General features: G+C 47.8%; 1 protein-coding gene across 3 annotated transcripts in view; it reads left to right on the top strand.

The window, feature by feature from the left end:
* Nucleotides 1–17,711, top strand: part of LOC149352732 (uncharacterized) — a 147,240-nt gene that overhangs the window by 84,945 nt on the left and 44,584 nt on the right. For 2 of the 3 annotated variants that reach the window (XM_089581945.1, XM_089581944.1), the window contains exons 3-4: nt 8,992–9,057; nt 16,869–17,109. In XM_089581945.1, coding sequence (XP_089438071.1) covers nt 8,992–9,057; nt 16,869–17,109 — 307 coding nt within the window. The remainder of the gene's footprint in view (nt 1–8,991; nt 9,058–16,868; nt 17,110–17,711) is intronic. The other variant, XM_089581946.1, reaches the window with a different exon arrangement.

Genomic DNA, 17,711 nt, shown 5'->3' with positions numbered 1-17,711 from the left:
AAGTTAAGTACAACGCAGCGAGCTATGGTAAGAAAAATGACAGGTGTTACGTTAAGAGGTCGCAAGCGGGCTGAGTGGGTGAGGGAACAAACGCGGGTTAATGTCTTGCGAAGGCAAGATAACCGCTGGTCCTTAAGGGCAATGGAGTCGATTCCAAGAGAAGGCAAGCGTAGCAGCGGGTGGCAGAAAGTTAGGTGGGCGGATGAGATTAAGAAGTGTGCGGGGATACGGTGGCCGCAGCTGGCGAAGGACAGGGTTAATTGGAGAGACATGGGAAAGGCCTTTTCCCTGCAGTGGGAGTAGTCAGGCTGATGATGGTGATGATTATGATAATAATTTGTCTCTTTCCGTGATCCTTATGTATAACTCATGAGTGACCCATGGCTTCCTGCATTTTTGGTGTTTTCTGAGCCAAACCAAAGGGAATGCTTTATCGTAGCTGTCTGTAATTGTGCGCAGAGAGATATTTCAAGACAAGCTCGGATTTTTTTCGTTATTACATGCTTCCATTCGCTGCTTCTATCAATGCTCGAAAAGCAGCTGTGATGTTTGGATTAAATTTCGGACAAAAAGCAGGAAGATCATCATAGCTGCGCTTGTTTCTTTAGTAGGAATGAAAAAAAAACTAAATATCGGCAAGTGATCACTCAAATAAAGCGTAAGAATGCCTGAGAGAACATTGTTCTGAGAATGGTTGGTGACACAAAAATCGATCAGCGTTTCACTTCGCGGTGTTATTCTCGTTGGTAAATGGATAACGTTGGTACAGTGGGATGATTCGGTGACACCAAGGATATGTAGTGTGTGTGGACTTGGCATTGCCACACTGATATTATATTAAAGTCACCAATCAGCACAACCGGAAAACATAACACAGACGCGTATTCCAGTCGACTGCTGGTGAATTGAATGAAGTCAATAAGGCTGCCCGAAGGCGGGCAATAAACTGTAGAAATTACAGACCCATAACATTTGATGGTCAGTGACTCATGTTGCACGGTTATTTGTGATAATTCAGGTGATGATTCACCATCATAATGGGGATTTTTCTTTTGGTAGAGTGAAATTCCGCAACCTCTCCGGTACATTCGGTAAACACATTTAGACTGTTATCCGTTGATGTTAACAGTATCACGATCACTTGATAACCATGTCTCCATAAATGCAAGCAGATAAAACCTGTGATCCAGTAAATCTAAAGCTGTGTCAAATTGTTTTCTCTTCAAGCTTCTAATCTTCACTTGAAAAATGGATACTCTGATTAGGGTTAAAAGAAGGACTGCGCAGAATAGAGTTAAATGACATGCTATCGTGATACATGTTTTCTTAAAGGCTAGCCATCAGTGCGCGGTAGGAAAAGAATAAACAGGTGACATGTAGAGCAACGAGTCATACTATCATATCGAGGTCGCCGTCGCACTGAATGCGGATAGTCCGTGCGCCTGAGGCCTTGCGCACAAACAACTTGCCGCACCTTTAACAGGCGTACTGATAGCGTTTTTAATTTGTTCTTCCCTTCATAGCCCAGAGCAGACTCATATTTTCTGCTGTGAGACTGTCCAGAAAGAGCGCTTCGGAATTACTATCCGCAGAACTCTCTGATTTGTCATCCAGTGGTCTCGCATGACGCGTGGTACAAAGCGAACAAGCACTGCAGGTTTTTTTTTTTTTTACGATTTTTTTTCGGTAGCCTATGCAGGCCTTCAACATCAGCGTTGGTCAGTTCAGCAAGATCCATTTCTTTAGCCAGGTCATTGAATTTATGGAGTAAATTTTCATTCTCACTTGACGGCAAACCATGAATTTCTGTCCCGCGGTACTATTCCAAGCTGTTCACCTGTTGTCGTGATATCTGGACTTACTGGTCAACATTGCCGCTCTCAATTCTTTTCGACTCTTTTTCCTAAGAGCAGCAGTGTCATTTGACTGTCGTCTCATTTCTACGAGCACGTCATCGTAGCAGTCTGATACATGCTGAACTGACTGCTCCATTTTGTCAACTATGATCTCAATCTGCAAGGGCGTCTCTACCTTGTTTTTAATATCAGAGTTCTGTCATCACACAATTTACCTTCAGCAGCGCTTTTTCATAGCTCAATGTTTCGTCCTGTTTCTGTTTTTGTGCGCCCTTAGCATTTCTAGCGGCCGAAATGAGGCACGTTTGACACTTCCAGTTCTTTTCACTTTTTGGCCTCATTCTTGCCTTTAAACGCAGATTTTATAACTCCCGAGCAGGAGCCGAGGTGGTATCCATAGCTTCATTCTGAGCACGCTGCAAACATGTCATTGTCAGGAAGTGTATCGTTGCACGCAAGACAACTATGACGGTCCGCCACCTTCGGCTAAAGGCACAAAACCTAAACGTTTCAAGAAGAAAGCAACAGCAGTGGTACACACACTCGCTGCACTTCAACAGATGTCTTGTCTGCTGGCAGGGGCTGGTCTCACTGAAAGTCCCGTGCAGCGCTCTTGGCGCATTTAATCCGCGTGCACCGCGCATGGTGAGCGCGCGTGAAAACGGCAGTCTAGAGTTAAACGTCGCGGTTTTTTACCGACAGGCACGCTGTGAATATAGCCTGGAGTGAAATTTAATTTGTTCTAGAGTCCACTTAGTTATACTTTAACACATGTATTGAGGATCACCAGCTTTAATTCGTGTCTTCCTTTGGTCTGTTCGTAATAGAAACCATTGAGCTGAGTTTGCACGCACTCGACAGAGTTGCGTTCGCACGCATTCCAACGTGGCCAGAGCGAAGCCTGGTTTCTGTCGAAGTGAATACCGCAGTTACAGGAGTGGCCTCACTAAGCGGAAATCATTTTTAGAACCAGTGAGCGGCGAAGGCATGCATCTAGAAGGAGGTTGTTCACGAGGGTTTTAACGTCCCAAAGTGGCTCAGGCTATTAGGGACGCCGTTGTGCGGGGTAAGCTCCGGATAATTTCGACCATGTACCTGGGGCTCTTTAACGTGCACCGACATCGCACGGTACTCAGGCCTCTAGAATTTCGCCTCTCGGCACTGATCGATCGATCGATCTATTGATTGATTGATTGATTGATTAATTGATTTGTACATTTACAGAAGGTGTGTTTTAACAAAGGCTCTGCGGACTAGGCAGTACGCAGGTCGAGAATGCGCACATACATTTGCAACGCAAGCCTGTAGAGTTCACAATATCTTTTCTAATTTCCACCACTGCAAAAAATTGAGAACAGATCGCGAGCCTTCCAGGCTGTCCAGAATCGGCGTCGACAGGCAAGCAGTACCCTCGATGGTTGCTCTACCGGCGCCCTTCAGGGGCGAAAGTTGAGACATCGAAGGAATTATTCGCGCCGGAACAAGAGCTTCCGCGAAGCCGAATTTCCGTCTCAAGGTGGCCTTATATCAGCGGGCACACCGTGTGCCGCAGCTTTGCATATTTCACAGGATTATTTATATACGCCGCGCCGTGCTAGGACCCATTATTTTTGCTGCACGTCATCGCTCATCTCGCCTCCATATTAATCCACGCAGCGTAGGCGGGCTGGGCGCGTAATCGGGGCGAAACCTTCTCGTTCAGCCCGCCCTGCCGAGTTAGCCGCCTTGTACGGCGTTTTATTTTTGTTTGTTTTTGAGGGGGGGGGGGGGGGGGTCCCTTTTATAAATGCGTCTTTGTGAAACGACTTCTACAGGAAAATGACTTCCTGAAGCTAATGAGTCCATATTCGCGCGCCTCCAGGTGACTAATTTATTATACCTCCAAATTTTGCAGCTCAAAAAAAAAATAAAATAAGCAGTGGTGGAAATAGTGCCGCAGCCCGCGAGCCGGCACTATGTGGATGCCAGGCTTGGTTAAAAAATGAAAGGGGGTGTCATACGCGGCCGAAAAACAAGCTCGCACACCTCTTAACGTTGGCTTTCACGTCCTTTTTCTTTTTCCTTGGTCGAAAGGTGAGAAGGCCTATATTCTCTACTCACATAAGAGTGCGAAATCCTGACAGCAAAATTATTCAGTGTGAATAGGTTTTTGATTTTACTCGCTTTGCTTTCTGTTATTTACGCGTGCTTACAAAGAGTGAATCTACAAAGGTGAAAATTACCGCCACTACCTGCGCTCGTGCGTCACCTGCAGCAGATGACCCTCGAGTCACTATAGTTTGTCCCAGTCGTCCAGCTTCAGTGACTTCCAGCAGCGTATGACACCGCGACGTTCTCGAGAAATCGTTGCCGCTGCAAAGTCAGAGTGTGTGGCTTTCTGTAGCCACAGATCTCTCATCCAGTGGGTGAGAAGAAAACGTTACGGCTAATAAAACCGGCCCATCTAAATGGCACTGTCGCGCTGCCGATGCGCATTCCAGAGCCTTCGTTCTGCCCGCGCGTAATCGGGCGTCCTTATTGCCGACATTGCCCAAACGCCGCCGCTAGCGAAATCCGGACCGCCGATCAGCGAGCGGTCCACTTACTGAGCAGCAGAATCCGTGGAATGCGGTTCGCGCGCGGCTCGAAAAATCGGCGATTTTTATTCTTTCGCTCGACCGAGGTCTACCGTGCGGCCCCGTACAGCTCCTTCGGGCCTGGGCACCGTTCGGAAGTCCATGCATATCTTCTCTGTACGCGGACTATTTATTGGCATTCTTAACATTGCAGTGTATGATTACTGCTGCCAGCGCTGCCACCTTATTGAAGCCGTATTCCCACTGTTTCAAAGTCCCCACTCCACTGCCCGGCCCACCTGGCCGCGTGAATACACACGTGGCCGCCCTTGCTCGCTTGAGCAACGCGGTTATGGGAGAGCAGGCGAATGCAGGTGTTCTCGGCTACGACATACGACGGCATAGTCGTTTGCCCCAAATACAGTTTTCAACGCGCGTTCACGTACCGTCTTTGCCAAAAGTAACCAGGCAGTGTTCCTTGGCCGTGTAGCGGAGCACATATGACACCCCTCAGTCTCTAAACCTGCGCAAGATAAGGAGAACCCTTGTGCTCACCTTTCGAGGTCGTTAGGGGTGGCGTGTATGCACTGTACGGCTGAGAAGCAACCCCTGTTTACTTTTGGCCGAGAGTCCCATTTATAACCCAAGTTTCTCAGTCGCTGAATAAAAGGTTTCTGGCGCTGAATCCTCGATCCGGGCCATGAAAACGGCGGGTAGGCCCACAGCGCCGCCGTTCGGCGAATCTATCACATCCGCCCACCCGCGCGCCGGGTCCGCAAATAGCGGCCCTTTGTCTCCGCGATGAGCCCCCCGGAACGGCCCGTCATCCGCCTCGAATGAGGCCCTTCGTCTATCGGAACCGTGGGCGGCCGAAGGCGCGCGTTGCGTAATCGCGGCAGTGGCGGCAGGACAAACCCGCAGCTGACGAGCTCGACGCCCGCTTGGCACAACAGGGTCGCCTCATCGCGCCAAGTCTCGCGCATTCGCACCGCCTACGCGAGCCAGGGCGCCAGCTGCTGCTGTTTGCCTTGCGCCGGCGGATATTGAAGCGTTGTCTGGAATAACAGCACTTCTCCGATAATGCGTGCGGTATGCGCACTCGACTGTGTGCGCATAACTACACGTTGCGCGTGTGCTCGATTCGCGTGCGTATACCACTCCATCCGTTACCACTGTCGCCTGGAGTAGCGTGACAGCTGCATGGGCCAGGCTAACATCGCCAGCGGCATTAAGAAGCGCCACTCCCTCTTCGTACGCGTACGCTGCACATGAGGAATGAAGAAATGCCTCCATACCCATCACAGTTACTCTGTAACTTACTCGCCAGAAAGTATCGTGGCGTTATTTGGCCACTGTTGCTCTAGCCGCCGTAAAGCGCATTAGTAGTAATAATAATCATCATCACTCGTACACTGGCAACATCGCACCGCTCGAATGGAGACGCGGCTTTTTCTATTAATCAAGCGCCGTGCAGGCGCCACGCTTGGAGGCGTATGGGTCGCTCTCATCCTGCCGTTTTTTTGGCTGTGCAGCGTGGCCGGACTTTCTGCCGGTATTTTGTGCATGATATACGACCGTAACGCGATACCTGCCAGCGGGGCAAAGATTGTTTCGTCCTGATTCGTTGAAAAGACACCGTTCTTTGGAAGCATGCAGGGAAGCAGGGAATACAACGCAGCTGCAGAAAGGTGTCCCGCAAGGTTCGAAGCTAGATCCTTTGCTTTTCTTGTTATGCATCAATGGTATTGTAAACATACAAGGCGCTCAAGAAGTAATAATTTATGCAGACGACAACATCCTATTTTTTGCTTTTCAGGACATTAACCTCCTAGAGTGTAGCGTAAATAGCTACTGAAATTTGTTATCGGAGTGGTTAGAAGAAAACATGTTGCAGCTAAATGCAGATAAGATTACATGCATCTTATATAAGCCATTTAATAAAACAGTCGAAAAAGAAATTCATATCATCTGCAATGGCTCTGTGATTAATCGAGTAAGGGAAAAGAAGTTTCTGGGCGTCTGGTTTCAGGAAGAATTATTTTGGAATAAGAACATTTCTTATCTATGTGGTGAACTCTCTAGGAATATAGGTATCATATATAGAATAGCACATCTGATTCCACTGTGGATAAAAAAACAGCTATACAACACCCCTGTTTTCTCGAAACTTTGTTACCGGAAATTGGTATGGGGCACAACAAACAAATACAATTACACTAAGTTATTAATCTTGCAAAAACGCGTTCTGCGTATGTTTGCAAATTATCGAGGTCCTTACGCAAATTTTAGAACAAGTCCGCTTTTTCAACAATATTCCATGTTTTGTGCCGACCAGATTTACTGCATGAAATTTCAAGTCATACACGAAGAAAAAATACGTACGGCAGGATTATAAAAATAATGGTAGGCATTATTTCAAACACGCCAAAGGCAAACACCTAAAGTAAGAACGAATTATGGAAAACTATTGTCTGCCCTCCAATCAGTAGATACACTTAATAAATTTGCAGAAATTGTTAGCTATGTCTGTTTTAAGAAGGCGTTCAAAAAACAGGTTAAAGAAATATTGCTGAGCCCAAAAATATGCAAATATGCTTCCATGATTAGTGTCATATGTTTTTTTTATTTACTTCGGCTTAATTTAGTTGATGCAATTGCTCTCTTTGGATTGGACCTTTCACCATCTTGTGAAGTTTGTTTTTCTCTCCTGTATTTAATTCTGCTTTACAGACTGACAATTATTTTTGTTTTTATTTTAGCTCGAGTATGCTAAGTGCTTTGCGTATACTAAGTGTATACACTTCCAATTTTAGTAGTATCCGCTTATTGTATATAAGGTTTCTGCTTTGTATAGGTGATTACTGAATATGTGAGAGTGCTACATCAGTACGTTTTTGTACACTGGGTTGCTTAACTTTGAATGTGATCATTCTGTAGTTTTCTGTGTTTGCTGTTGAGTCTGTACACGAGGGGCTGGGACCTCCGTCAGGCATTCAAATGCCTTTAGTCCCAGCCTCACGTCGTGCCTCAACGGTAAAGAAATACAAAAACCTGAAATACAGAAATGCAGCTGTACAAGAACAATGCCTTCTCAAGGTCATTTAATCCGCTCAGCGGTACAGTTCTCACTGGGTAATTGGTCACATCGAAAGGGTTAATTGAATTATAACTGACGTCAGCCAGTGATGACGCTCAAACCTTGGGCGTTCTTGAGTTGGTCAAGTATTTAGGGGAATCCTCCAAGGTGGAGTAGATTTGCAATAACGGAGTAGTTACTCACTGGCATCCATCCAAGCGCAGCCTTACGGCTACAAAGGAAAGCTACATAGCTTCCACGGAAACTTCGTAGTTAAAGAAAAATTTGTCCCGGTCCGGGGTTCCAAAGAACGTTCTTGAGTTGTATCTAAAATAGTTGCGCTGATGTTTGTCCGACAGCAAAAGACGCCTTTATGGCTGACTCGTAATCTAGCTTTTCAAAATTTTCCCGCCTCTGAAAAGGACTCCATGATCGCCATTTTGAAGTGAATGGTGATAAAGCATGGCCTCTGGGATACGCGTGAAAAAACGGTGTTGACGAATCGTACTTGCCTTGCTAAATCGGCCGGCGATGGCGCCACCTGTATTTAATTTCTTGGCCTTTTATACATTATAAAAGCTTTGTTTTCGGCGAAAGTAGCGTCTTTAATATCATAACGGGGTAATCTGTCGATATAGGCCAACATCAATCTTTCCTCAGTCTCCCTTCAAAACTTCGCATGCGCTCCTAGACAGGCCATGTAGCGGCTGCCAACAGAAAGTTGCCTCATGCGTGCGGTATTCAAAACCAGCGTTCACTCATGCCAATCCTTTACATAAATGACTCTTTCTTTGCAGTTCAACGGAACGCTTGAAGTTATTGCTGAATATTTCCGCTAGTTTCACATATTACGCATATTTGTAACCGCATTCTAGTTTGCTGTGGTTAAAAGTTCATTCATGTTCCTTAACTGGAGCTGCTAACAAATTAATATAATCGGGATATACTCCTCGGTACCACTGCAGCATTATCGTGAGTAATTTTTAATCCCATGCAGATTAAATGAACTGTTCCGAAATGAAACGTGTATTCGAGTTGGGTTCGACTTAGGATGTACAAACATTGGCTGCAGTCTGTAAGTAGCCGGTTCAGAACCGACAGAAGCAAGCGCTTAAAGAAGGAAGACATAATTAAAGCACTGCGCGATAGTCAAAACCGGTACATGCACTGTCACTTTATTTATTTCAGGGAGGGGGGGGGGGGGGGGGTGCTCTAGCGCAAGTAGGGGTAGCGTGACTCGTGAATTAGCTCAATCGTCACGCAAGAGTAGTTGAACAACTTTGTGATCGGCGCAGATGGATGAAAAGTTTCATACAGCGTTTGTTCACACTTAGCAGTTCGGTTGACTTTTCCTCTGCGCGTAGTCCTCAATTCGGGGCCGCTTTGCGAAGCTTCGGCCAGTGTGTCTCGTACAATTTTCACTCACAGCGTGAAACGTCTGTTTGCCGTTGTTTCAGCGGAGCACAGATTTTTATTCTGCGTTTGCATCGTGTGTTTCGTGCAGGATGGTGGGTCTTGCTAATGGCCGTGGCCTTCTTGGGAGGCCCGACTGCCGCCAAGCCCGACGGTGGTAAGTTCATCGTTTTAACATCAGCCCAAGGTTGTCGCTCGGTCGCGCCGCTTTCCTGTCTGTGACGGCGACTGCTCGGCCAGGACAGATAGTTCGATACTTCACGTAGTACGTTCGGCGCTTTCTTTCTCGCTTGAGCAGGACGCGCAGATAATAAGATGCAACAAAAGACAGAGCGCCAAGATATACTCCCCACTGCTATCAGTATATTGCCAGCAGGGCGCCTAGCCTACTTATTTATTGGCCTTACGTTGCGAATGTTTTGTCTGCTGCCTTATGCGAAAAGAAAAAAAATACAGAAAAAGAAAACATAGGCAGCCCGCGTGAACGCAACGCGCTAATTTATCTAGCTTGACCGTTGGCGCAACTGCTTCTTTGACCACAATTGCCGCTGTGCCACTAAGCCCCAACTGATAGTTCTACTACGCCTGCCCTTCTGTCTGATGACGTTAAGCTATATTTTATTGTAAAAGAGAGCCACAGTCTGCCAAATGACCATATTCGAGAGCGCGCCGTGTGCTTTCTTCATGTTTCTGTAGTTTACATAGCATCGCACATCACCATCTTCTTACACGCGTATCGCACACCGGGCTCGTGTATACTCTGTTCTCTCCCTTTCTCTTCCGCTGAAGACGCAGGCAGCGCCTCAGATCCGCACCGCGCGCATGAACCTTCGTCTCGTTTGCGAGTGCGATGGAGCGCAAGCTGCGCACACGCCGATGCGTGAGCGTAGCAAGGCGCCAAGGTATCCAGCGACGCCAGCGACGTACGCAGGCGTCGATAATTCGATATCAGCGGCACATACACAGAGCGCCGAGGTATAGATACTGCGCACGTGCTGTGCATACATGCCGTCTCTCCGTGCATATTTACTCCGCGATGAGCTACACATGCTCCGCGTGAACTTACTGTTCGCTTTATTCAGCGATACTGACGTGCTTCAGTCACTTCAGTTAGATATTTTGCCGAGTGTTTTCTTATTTCAAATGATGTATTAGACATTAATATACATTTATCATCCCGCGATATCCGCCTACGGCCGCTAAATAACCTATAGTGAAATTATTCACGCTATTTTGGTTTCCATTTCATCAACCGAACGATGGCTGTGACATGTAGTTTACATTTAGGTCACGTCAGACACGAAAAAACCGGCAATATAACTGTTGATACGCCGCGTGTTGTCATTTTAGCTCTTCAAGCAGGCTGGTTTCAGTGTTGCGATGAATTAAAACTACGTATCAGCCATTATATTGCAGGGTTTTTTGACGTGTAGTTGACTTAAAGCCTAAAGGTCAGCTATCGTTCGATTGATGAAACCGAAACCGAAACAGCATGAGAAGAAATTCAATAATAAATTATTTAGCAGTCCTAGCCGAATACCACGCTGCAATCCCCAACCACTGCTGTGCGTGCGAATGCTTGATCCCCTTGAGATGGAAAAACCAGCAGTTCTCTTTCCCACTTTCATGGGGGAGGGGGCTGTGAAACATTTCCAGCTTGTTGTCGCATTCACAGAGGGGTATTACAAACAGAATCCCCGATATCGTCGCAGCTAGGTCTTGAAACCGTTTTTTTTTTATGTTTCGGTTTATTTTGATACATAAACGTACACAACAACAGCTCCTCGACCGGGAACAAATCAGTCTTTATGCTTTCGAACGCCTGCTCATGTCTGTTTCATCACCGTCTGTGAGCGGGATTTATCTCCGCAAAAAGGAGACGTAGCAAGAAGGGCGGGGATGGGGGGCGTTGGTGGGAGGCCAATTGTTTTCCTCGCATTCGCGATGGATCCCCGGTCCGCTGTAAAATTGCAGAGATGGCTGCGTCGTTTGCCAGCATCGCTTGTTCTTCGAGCGGGCCTTGACCCGCGCGCGCAAGCAAAAGAAAAAGGAAACATAAAATACGGCACCATGTTTACAGTATACGAGCATTGCGGGGGCGTCAATACAGGCGCAGTGGCGGTTTCCAAGCCCACAGCAATTGCTCGAGAGTTCAAGTTGTAAAGTCCGAGGGCTGCACTGGCTACGTAGCCCCACCGCACCAAATTTGATTTCTCTACCCAGGGATGCAAAACAGCGCACCCCACCCCAGCTGAGGCTTCATTGTATAGCGAGTATTCTCCCAGTGCAGGGGTCGAGTGACGACGTGCAGTTGGGACGTATGGATTCTCATCCCGAGAACTCCTCAAAGCAGGGGCGGATTTATGGGTCAGTCTTTGAGGAGCGATCCATCTTGCGAGTTTAACATAAGCTGAGAAGTCTAACAGCAAAGGACGTATCTAGGAGTTCATCGACACACTGCAAAGCAGGGAGGTATCGTTAGCCAAATTAATTAGCTTCTTCAAGATCCACTGTAAAACATCCCAAAAAAGTGTTGCGAATTTACGAATGAAGTAGCAATGCTTGTGTCTGGAAAGTCACACAAACGGCAATTTACCGCCGACACAAAAATGACCTCTCTGAAGTCATGTCTTCGTGGCTAATGTTTCAGTGTGCAGCTTGTAGAAGAAAGTCTTGATGCACAGTGAAAACGGCATTTCTCAGCAACCCAAAGCTAAGTGAACGGTAAATGGGCGGCGGGAAGACTATTGGAATCAAAGTGTTTGTACAACTGTTCTCGCGGCACTAAAAATAAAAATTAATTGGAGAAGCCATGAGCGCCGAGTGAACGACCAGTATCGACGCAGTGTTGCACACCGTTTTGTACACCGCAAAAAGAAAAAAAAGGATAATCCTACGTTTACCCTCGTGGCAGTGCGAATTGCAGCGACAGCTGAGGTGGTGCAAATGTGGGTGCTGAGTAACTCTGTGCAAGGGTGTGGGATGCCTGTTGCGTTTATGCCGCTACATCCGCATTATATAGTGCCAGTGGTAAGCTCTGGTGAATGCCTTTTGCTAAGCGTGTCGAAGTAGCCGGGGGTGTGGCGTGTGGAGGTACGGGGCGCAGGCGTAGAGGTCACACAGTAGCTCTAAGTAGCTCCAAAGCGCAGCGACATTGCACGATAGGGGTGGAGGGTGGGATGTGGGTGTTGTGGGGGTGCAGCGTTGACAGTGTTGGAGTAGCCGGCTGCACTAAGCAGCGAAGGGGTGAAGTGGTCTGGCGCGCGCACGGCGCCGCCGCCGCCACTGACGACATGGTTTCGAGTAACATCGCCCATATAACTGTCGCAGTGAAAAAAAAAAAAAAGTACAAGGAGGGCACGAACCTCAGCTGCGCACTTATACTCCATCTTACAAGTTCCTTGCAGAACTATTGAAGCTAAAGACCTCCGCAGCCAATTTGGAGGGCGCGTTAAACGTAACGTCTGCCTCCGCGTCTCGTCGTCTGCTTGTCGTTTGCTCGTCGTCTGCGCACGGCGTACGCAGATATGGTTGCGAACGAGTATAAATGGATGCTCTCCACGTACTGAACACTGAAGGAGCATTAGGTAGTTTTACAATTGCATATGCATGCTTACGTACGCTAAGCGCAAGCATTTTACAGGACGTTGCGCTGTTTGGCACATATGTAACCGGAGACGCAAAGATTTTTCTAGGATGCCTCGATGGCCAGCGCCAAGCGGAAGCGCGCGGACATCAAGGCACCCCAATGACTTCAGTCTAGTGGCATCACCTGGTTTTTAGAACAAAAGCAATTTTTGTCAACAAACTGAGATGCTTCTTTAGGCCTAGGGGCAGCAAAGTCATCACTCGAAATGAAAAATAAAGCAGACATCGCTCGTACGTTCTGTTATAAACGAGATGAGACAAAGCGACAGCCCGGTGCCCCAGTTATGGCATGTGAACGCACTGAAAGCGGCGGTGACAACGACGAATCCAATCCGAAGCAAGGGGTCCTGCTTCAAAGCGCGCCGCTCTGTTCGAGTTATTTTATCGTACGCAAAAGTCGCGCTCGCTGAACTGGGGAAATAGTAAGGCGACCGTTGATTTTAAATAGGTTTTGGCGCATGCGCACTTTAAAGCACTCTATTCCAAATGCGCATATGCCCATGTTATTACTGGCACTACACTCCGCAGCGTCTAAACGTCGCCTCTGAACTGACTGCAGCTTTGGCAGTGCTGCAAGGAACTACTGAGATGGAGTGTAGTGCATATTCTTCAGATTTCTTGCACCGGGGCTTCACTTTGTTTGTCAGCGAGTTGTGTATTTGGTCCGCACGGATGCTGCTCAGTGTTGTCGCACTGTGGCATTTTGCCCAGAGGGCAATACGCGTTCTTTTGGGCCACTGTAAATACGAGCTCATGTGGCCCGCACTAAACAACCTCCAGCTTTATAGGCTGCGCAGAGACAGGCGCGCCGGTGCGGGAAACTCGGGTAGCTATCGTGCCGAAGCGCGAGACTGCCGACTGGCGATACAAAGACGCCGAGCTCGCAGGCAGGCATCGACTCAAGGAGAGCAACAGTGTAGCGCTGTGGAAGAATACTGAGCTACCAAGCGTCTTACGCCGCTACCAGCCGGGAGTTCGCAGAAAGGTTGAAGTGCAGCTGCATCACTTTTTGAGAAGTGATCAAGAAGGATTCAATTCTATTATACATATAGGCTGTAGGTAAAGCATGTCTTTTTTTTTTTTTTTTTGCGCCAGCATTTAATATGGTGGCGTAATTGACGATTAAATCTCAGGCTTCTCCTCAGAGCATAAAAGTGGTGCAGAGAAGCTCGGTGATGTCGTCACTGATGGGGATATTTCAAATTTCCGCCGCCTTCGTCCATAAAGCGATGCCGCCAAATAATGCTCCGCAAGAGCTGCCTTCGATGGCGTTTTTTTTTTTTTTCCTTCAAAGCGTTTCTGAGCTGTAAACGTACTGGCGCCGTACATGACGTCATCATGCGCCTCCACCCGGTGCTGTGCGCTGCGGAGAAGCCTGAACACCGCTGCAGTTTTAATCGGCGATTGCAGGACCATTTATAATACTAGCCCCAAAAACTTCACATGCTTTACCTGCACGTTCCACGCATTCGACGCCTCTAAGCTCGTCAAATTATAAAACCTCTTCAGTTGCCCTTTAGTGGGCGCTTTGTCCGCGCGTGTGCCGTGTGCGAGTGAGTGTGGGTTGAGGTATGCCTGTAAGAAGTGTTTGATTGCATGAACAGTGACTCCCGTCGGAAATCAGACTTACGACATTTTGCGCAGCCTGCCGACAGTCACTGATAGAAGACAAAATACCTTTCTGTGTCTGCCTCTAACGGTTTCATATACCCCGAGTAGCCTCGGTAGGCTGCATTGGTGTCCCTGCCTGGTGTGCCCTCAAACTGCTCCCGATGCAGATAAGACAACGCAACTTTGTTGGCAATTTCGGCATCGTTGCGCAGGTTACTTACACATTTCCTCATGTCCACATTCACATTCTGCGTTATTAATCGTTTATTCGAAGGATTGCCTATAATTTTTCTCTTCTGCCTTTCCTTTCTATTTCTTTGGCCACAGGAAGCAAGTAGAAATGTTTATTCCATAAACGAACATGTGTGCTCGGTGAGCGAACGGCTTGCTGAAGGTAGTGCTTCCTTCAAACTAATGTCTGAGCTCGAATGCATGGCTGTATCGGTTTAGATTAGGCTATTTTGAGTTGAAATAATCTGGTTCACCTTGATACGACACCAAAATATCAGAGCTGTTGCCCTGCTCGAGCGACGATAAATTTGTCAAGAGAGGCGAAGCACGAGCAGGACTGAAGATTCGGGAAGCCGTCAAACTACTTCCAGGCGCAACGCTCAGGTGCTCAAACAGTCGTTCGACAAAGAGAGAGAAAAAAGTTAGCCTGCCAAAGCGTCATGAAAGCGAAAACGTTCAACGAAGCGGACGGTCAGATCGTCAGGCTTTGAAGCTCTAAATGTTTTGGCAGCAGGTGATCGAAACTTAATGAGCCAGAGGAGTCTGATGTGTACGACATTTAAGAGTATATATATATATATATATATATATATATATATATATATATATATATATATATATATATATATATATATATATATATATATATATATATATATATATATATATATATATTTCAATTAACAAGAACTTTTCTAAGTGTCTTCTTTCCGTTTATTTTCGTGCGAGTGTGAAAGTCGGCTCGCGTGCCACGTTTCCTCCGTCCTAAACTGAAACGCGCCACTTTTTTCAAAGGAATTGAGGCTGCGAATAAAACATCGCTGACTGCATATTTCAGTAGGCTTTGCTTCACTGCAGTAACCTGCAGTGTTGCGGCAAAGCTAAGGCTGTGCAGCATGTAGCGGCTCGGAAACAACTGCATTGGCGCCCAGCCGCGGCACCGATCGGTGCACGTATAGCGTTCGTTTCTGGTCTCGAGGGCCGAAGCCGTGTTTGACGCTGGGCTGTGCAAGGCACGCGCTCACAGAACTGACGAGATTTCAGGCACGGGGCTCCCGCGCGTGATTTGCCACCGCCCAAAACCCACGGGCCTCGAGAGCACTGAAGAGGAGTCCCCGCACGCGTGGCAGAAAGGGCGCGCCCACGCTGTGTGGTGTGCTAACCTAGTTTCCTCATTGCGACTGTTTGTCAGGAATGCTGTACATCCATCACCTTTCGAAGGCGCTGCAGGAGCTCTTCTGAACGCCCTCGTGTCATTACTCAACAAAAGAGTTTCGGCTGTTCCTCGAATCTCTATTTGTTTGCATGTTTACTCGTTTTTTCCTGAAAGGAAACTGTAGGTCTTATTAGAGAGTTTATTCATCTTACCTAGCCTACCAGAATATGTTTTCGTTCCTTCGGTGGTCGCCATTTCGAGTAACGCAAGAGTGGGAAAATTCACCCTAACACGATAACGCATATCCTATCGCTTCTTTGACAAAGGGGGGAGGGTTGCTGCAGTCAGCGCTCGTGTTGTCCGTTCCTTCGTCCCAATCTGCTGGGCTGCTTTTTTCGGTGCTACTGTTTGCAGTAGTGAAGGGCAAGTTCACGCCGTATATCGCAAGGTGCCCGCACGAGTCAAGTACGCAGGAAAATAAACAGCGGAGACCGTCCGCGAAAACGCTGAAGTACTGTTCACAAAAGCCGACCGCACGTATCTTTAAGGAGCGGTTAACGGTTCTTTCCCTTCATGATGCGCAGTCCTGTTCTCCGTTATAGATGGAACGGGCGCCATGCTGCTTGGGCAGCACTAACGGGTCAATGGAAGGAACACGCTCTCACCTACCGTTCCTGCAGTCCGCCCAAACTGCAACCTTGGCCTGCATCGCCGTTTTCGGGTCCGTAAAAAAGGCGTCCGGGTTTCAGGCAGACTGTGGCTAATAACACTGGCTGTGGTCGGTAACACAATGGATGATCTGTCAAGTGACGTGACAGATATGCAAACAGTTTTAAAGAAGAAGGACACCTAATTTCTCCAATTTTATAAAGTATTAAGTCGTTTTGATAGGCGTTACGGGACAAATAGCGAGCGGCGCTGAAGTTGTCTCGCTTTGTGTTCAGTCGTTCGTCACAGGCGTAGTGCTTTCATCTGTTGAACGTTGCCGATTGCTGATTCGCAAATTTTCGGCACTGCCCGAAAGATGACATACTATCCCTGCGGCGATGCACTCCAGGTGCATAAAGAAAGGGATAAAGGTCTGCCCTGCGTTTAAAATCATCCTCTAGCCACGTATAGCGTGCACCGCACACCTAGCCGCGAAGGTAGTGGATGGGTTATCAGTGTTATCTGGTTGAACTTGAAAGGACAGTAGACGAAGAAGATAACCTCGATACAATACGGGGGCTTCTAGGGGAATCGGTGGGAATGGCCTTTCTGCAGCAGTTACACCTAGCGTTACGCGTGCTTATCTGAAATATCTTTTTCCTCACTGTTCGCAGACTTGTGCAGGTGGATGAACGGGCGCAAGTACTATGTCGCCCTGGGCGACATCGGGAGCATCACGGCCACCAACGTGACCGCAGACGGGGGCGGAGCCAACTCGAGCGGCGACCGCGACCCGAACCAGCCGCGCATCCCGCAGCGGTGCAGCGTCGAATTGATCACTTGTCCAAGCTGCCACATTGTCGTGTCTCTTCTCTACATCAACATCCCATCCTGTTCAAGCGATGGATCCTGCCAGTAAGTCAACAAGAGCAGGCTCTCTCAGTGCGCTGTAGGGGCAAGGGTATTCATGTACAGTTGTCCAAGCACCTGCATGTCTCGCTCGAATGGCGCGCTGTGTTGTGCACTTATGACAATTGCCGTTGCCCGACGGCCTCAATACAGTTTTCAAAGGCCTGAGGAGTTAAACACGGTTGCTGGGAATGTGCACGCACGATAAGGCCAGCTTCTGAGCCCTAGGCCACTCGCAAATGACGCCGCGCAGTGTACTCCCCGGTGCGCCGTTGGAGCGCTGTAGACAGGTGTGTGGACGACAGTACGTTGGGGAAGCGCAGCAACAAAAACTAATGCGGAGCTGGCGTCCCAGCGAAAGCGGTATGGCCCACGTAACTTGAGCCAAGGGTATCACAAAAGTGGTGTCGACACGCTGCGGTTATGGAACCGAAGCCAAGATTGACGCCCGTCGTCGAGAGCAAGCAAAGCAGGTTCTCTGGCGTAACATTAATTACGAATGAAAACAAAAAAAAAGTAAAAAATATATTACCTACCTATTACCTACGAACTTCGACACGAAGTGTGCTTTTTATGCTCCGACGATAAGCGCATAAACGCCTTGAGCT

Source organism: Amblyomma mixtum, chromosome 3 (assembly GCF_055824585.1).
Source record: "Amblyomma mixtum isolate Tamu chromosome 3, ASM5582458v1, whole genome shotgun sequence".
Lineage (NCBI taxonomy): Eukaryota > Metazoa > Arthropoda > Arachnida > Ixodida > Ixodidae > Amblyomma > Amblyomma mixtum.
The sequence above is the reverse complement of the archived record's forward strand: the minus strand, read 5'-3'. Positions and strand labels throughout refer to the sequence as shown.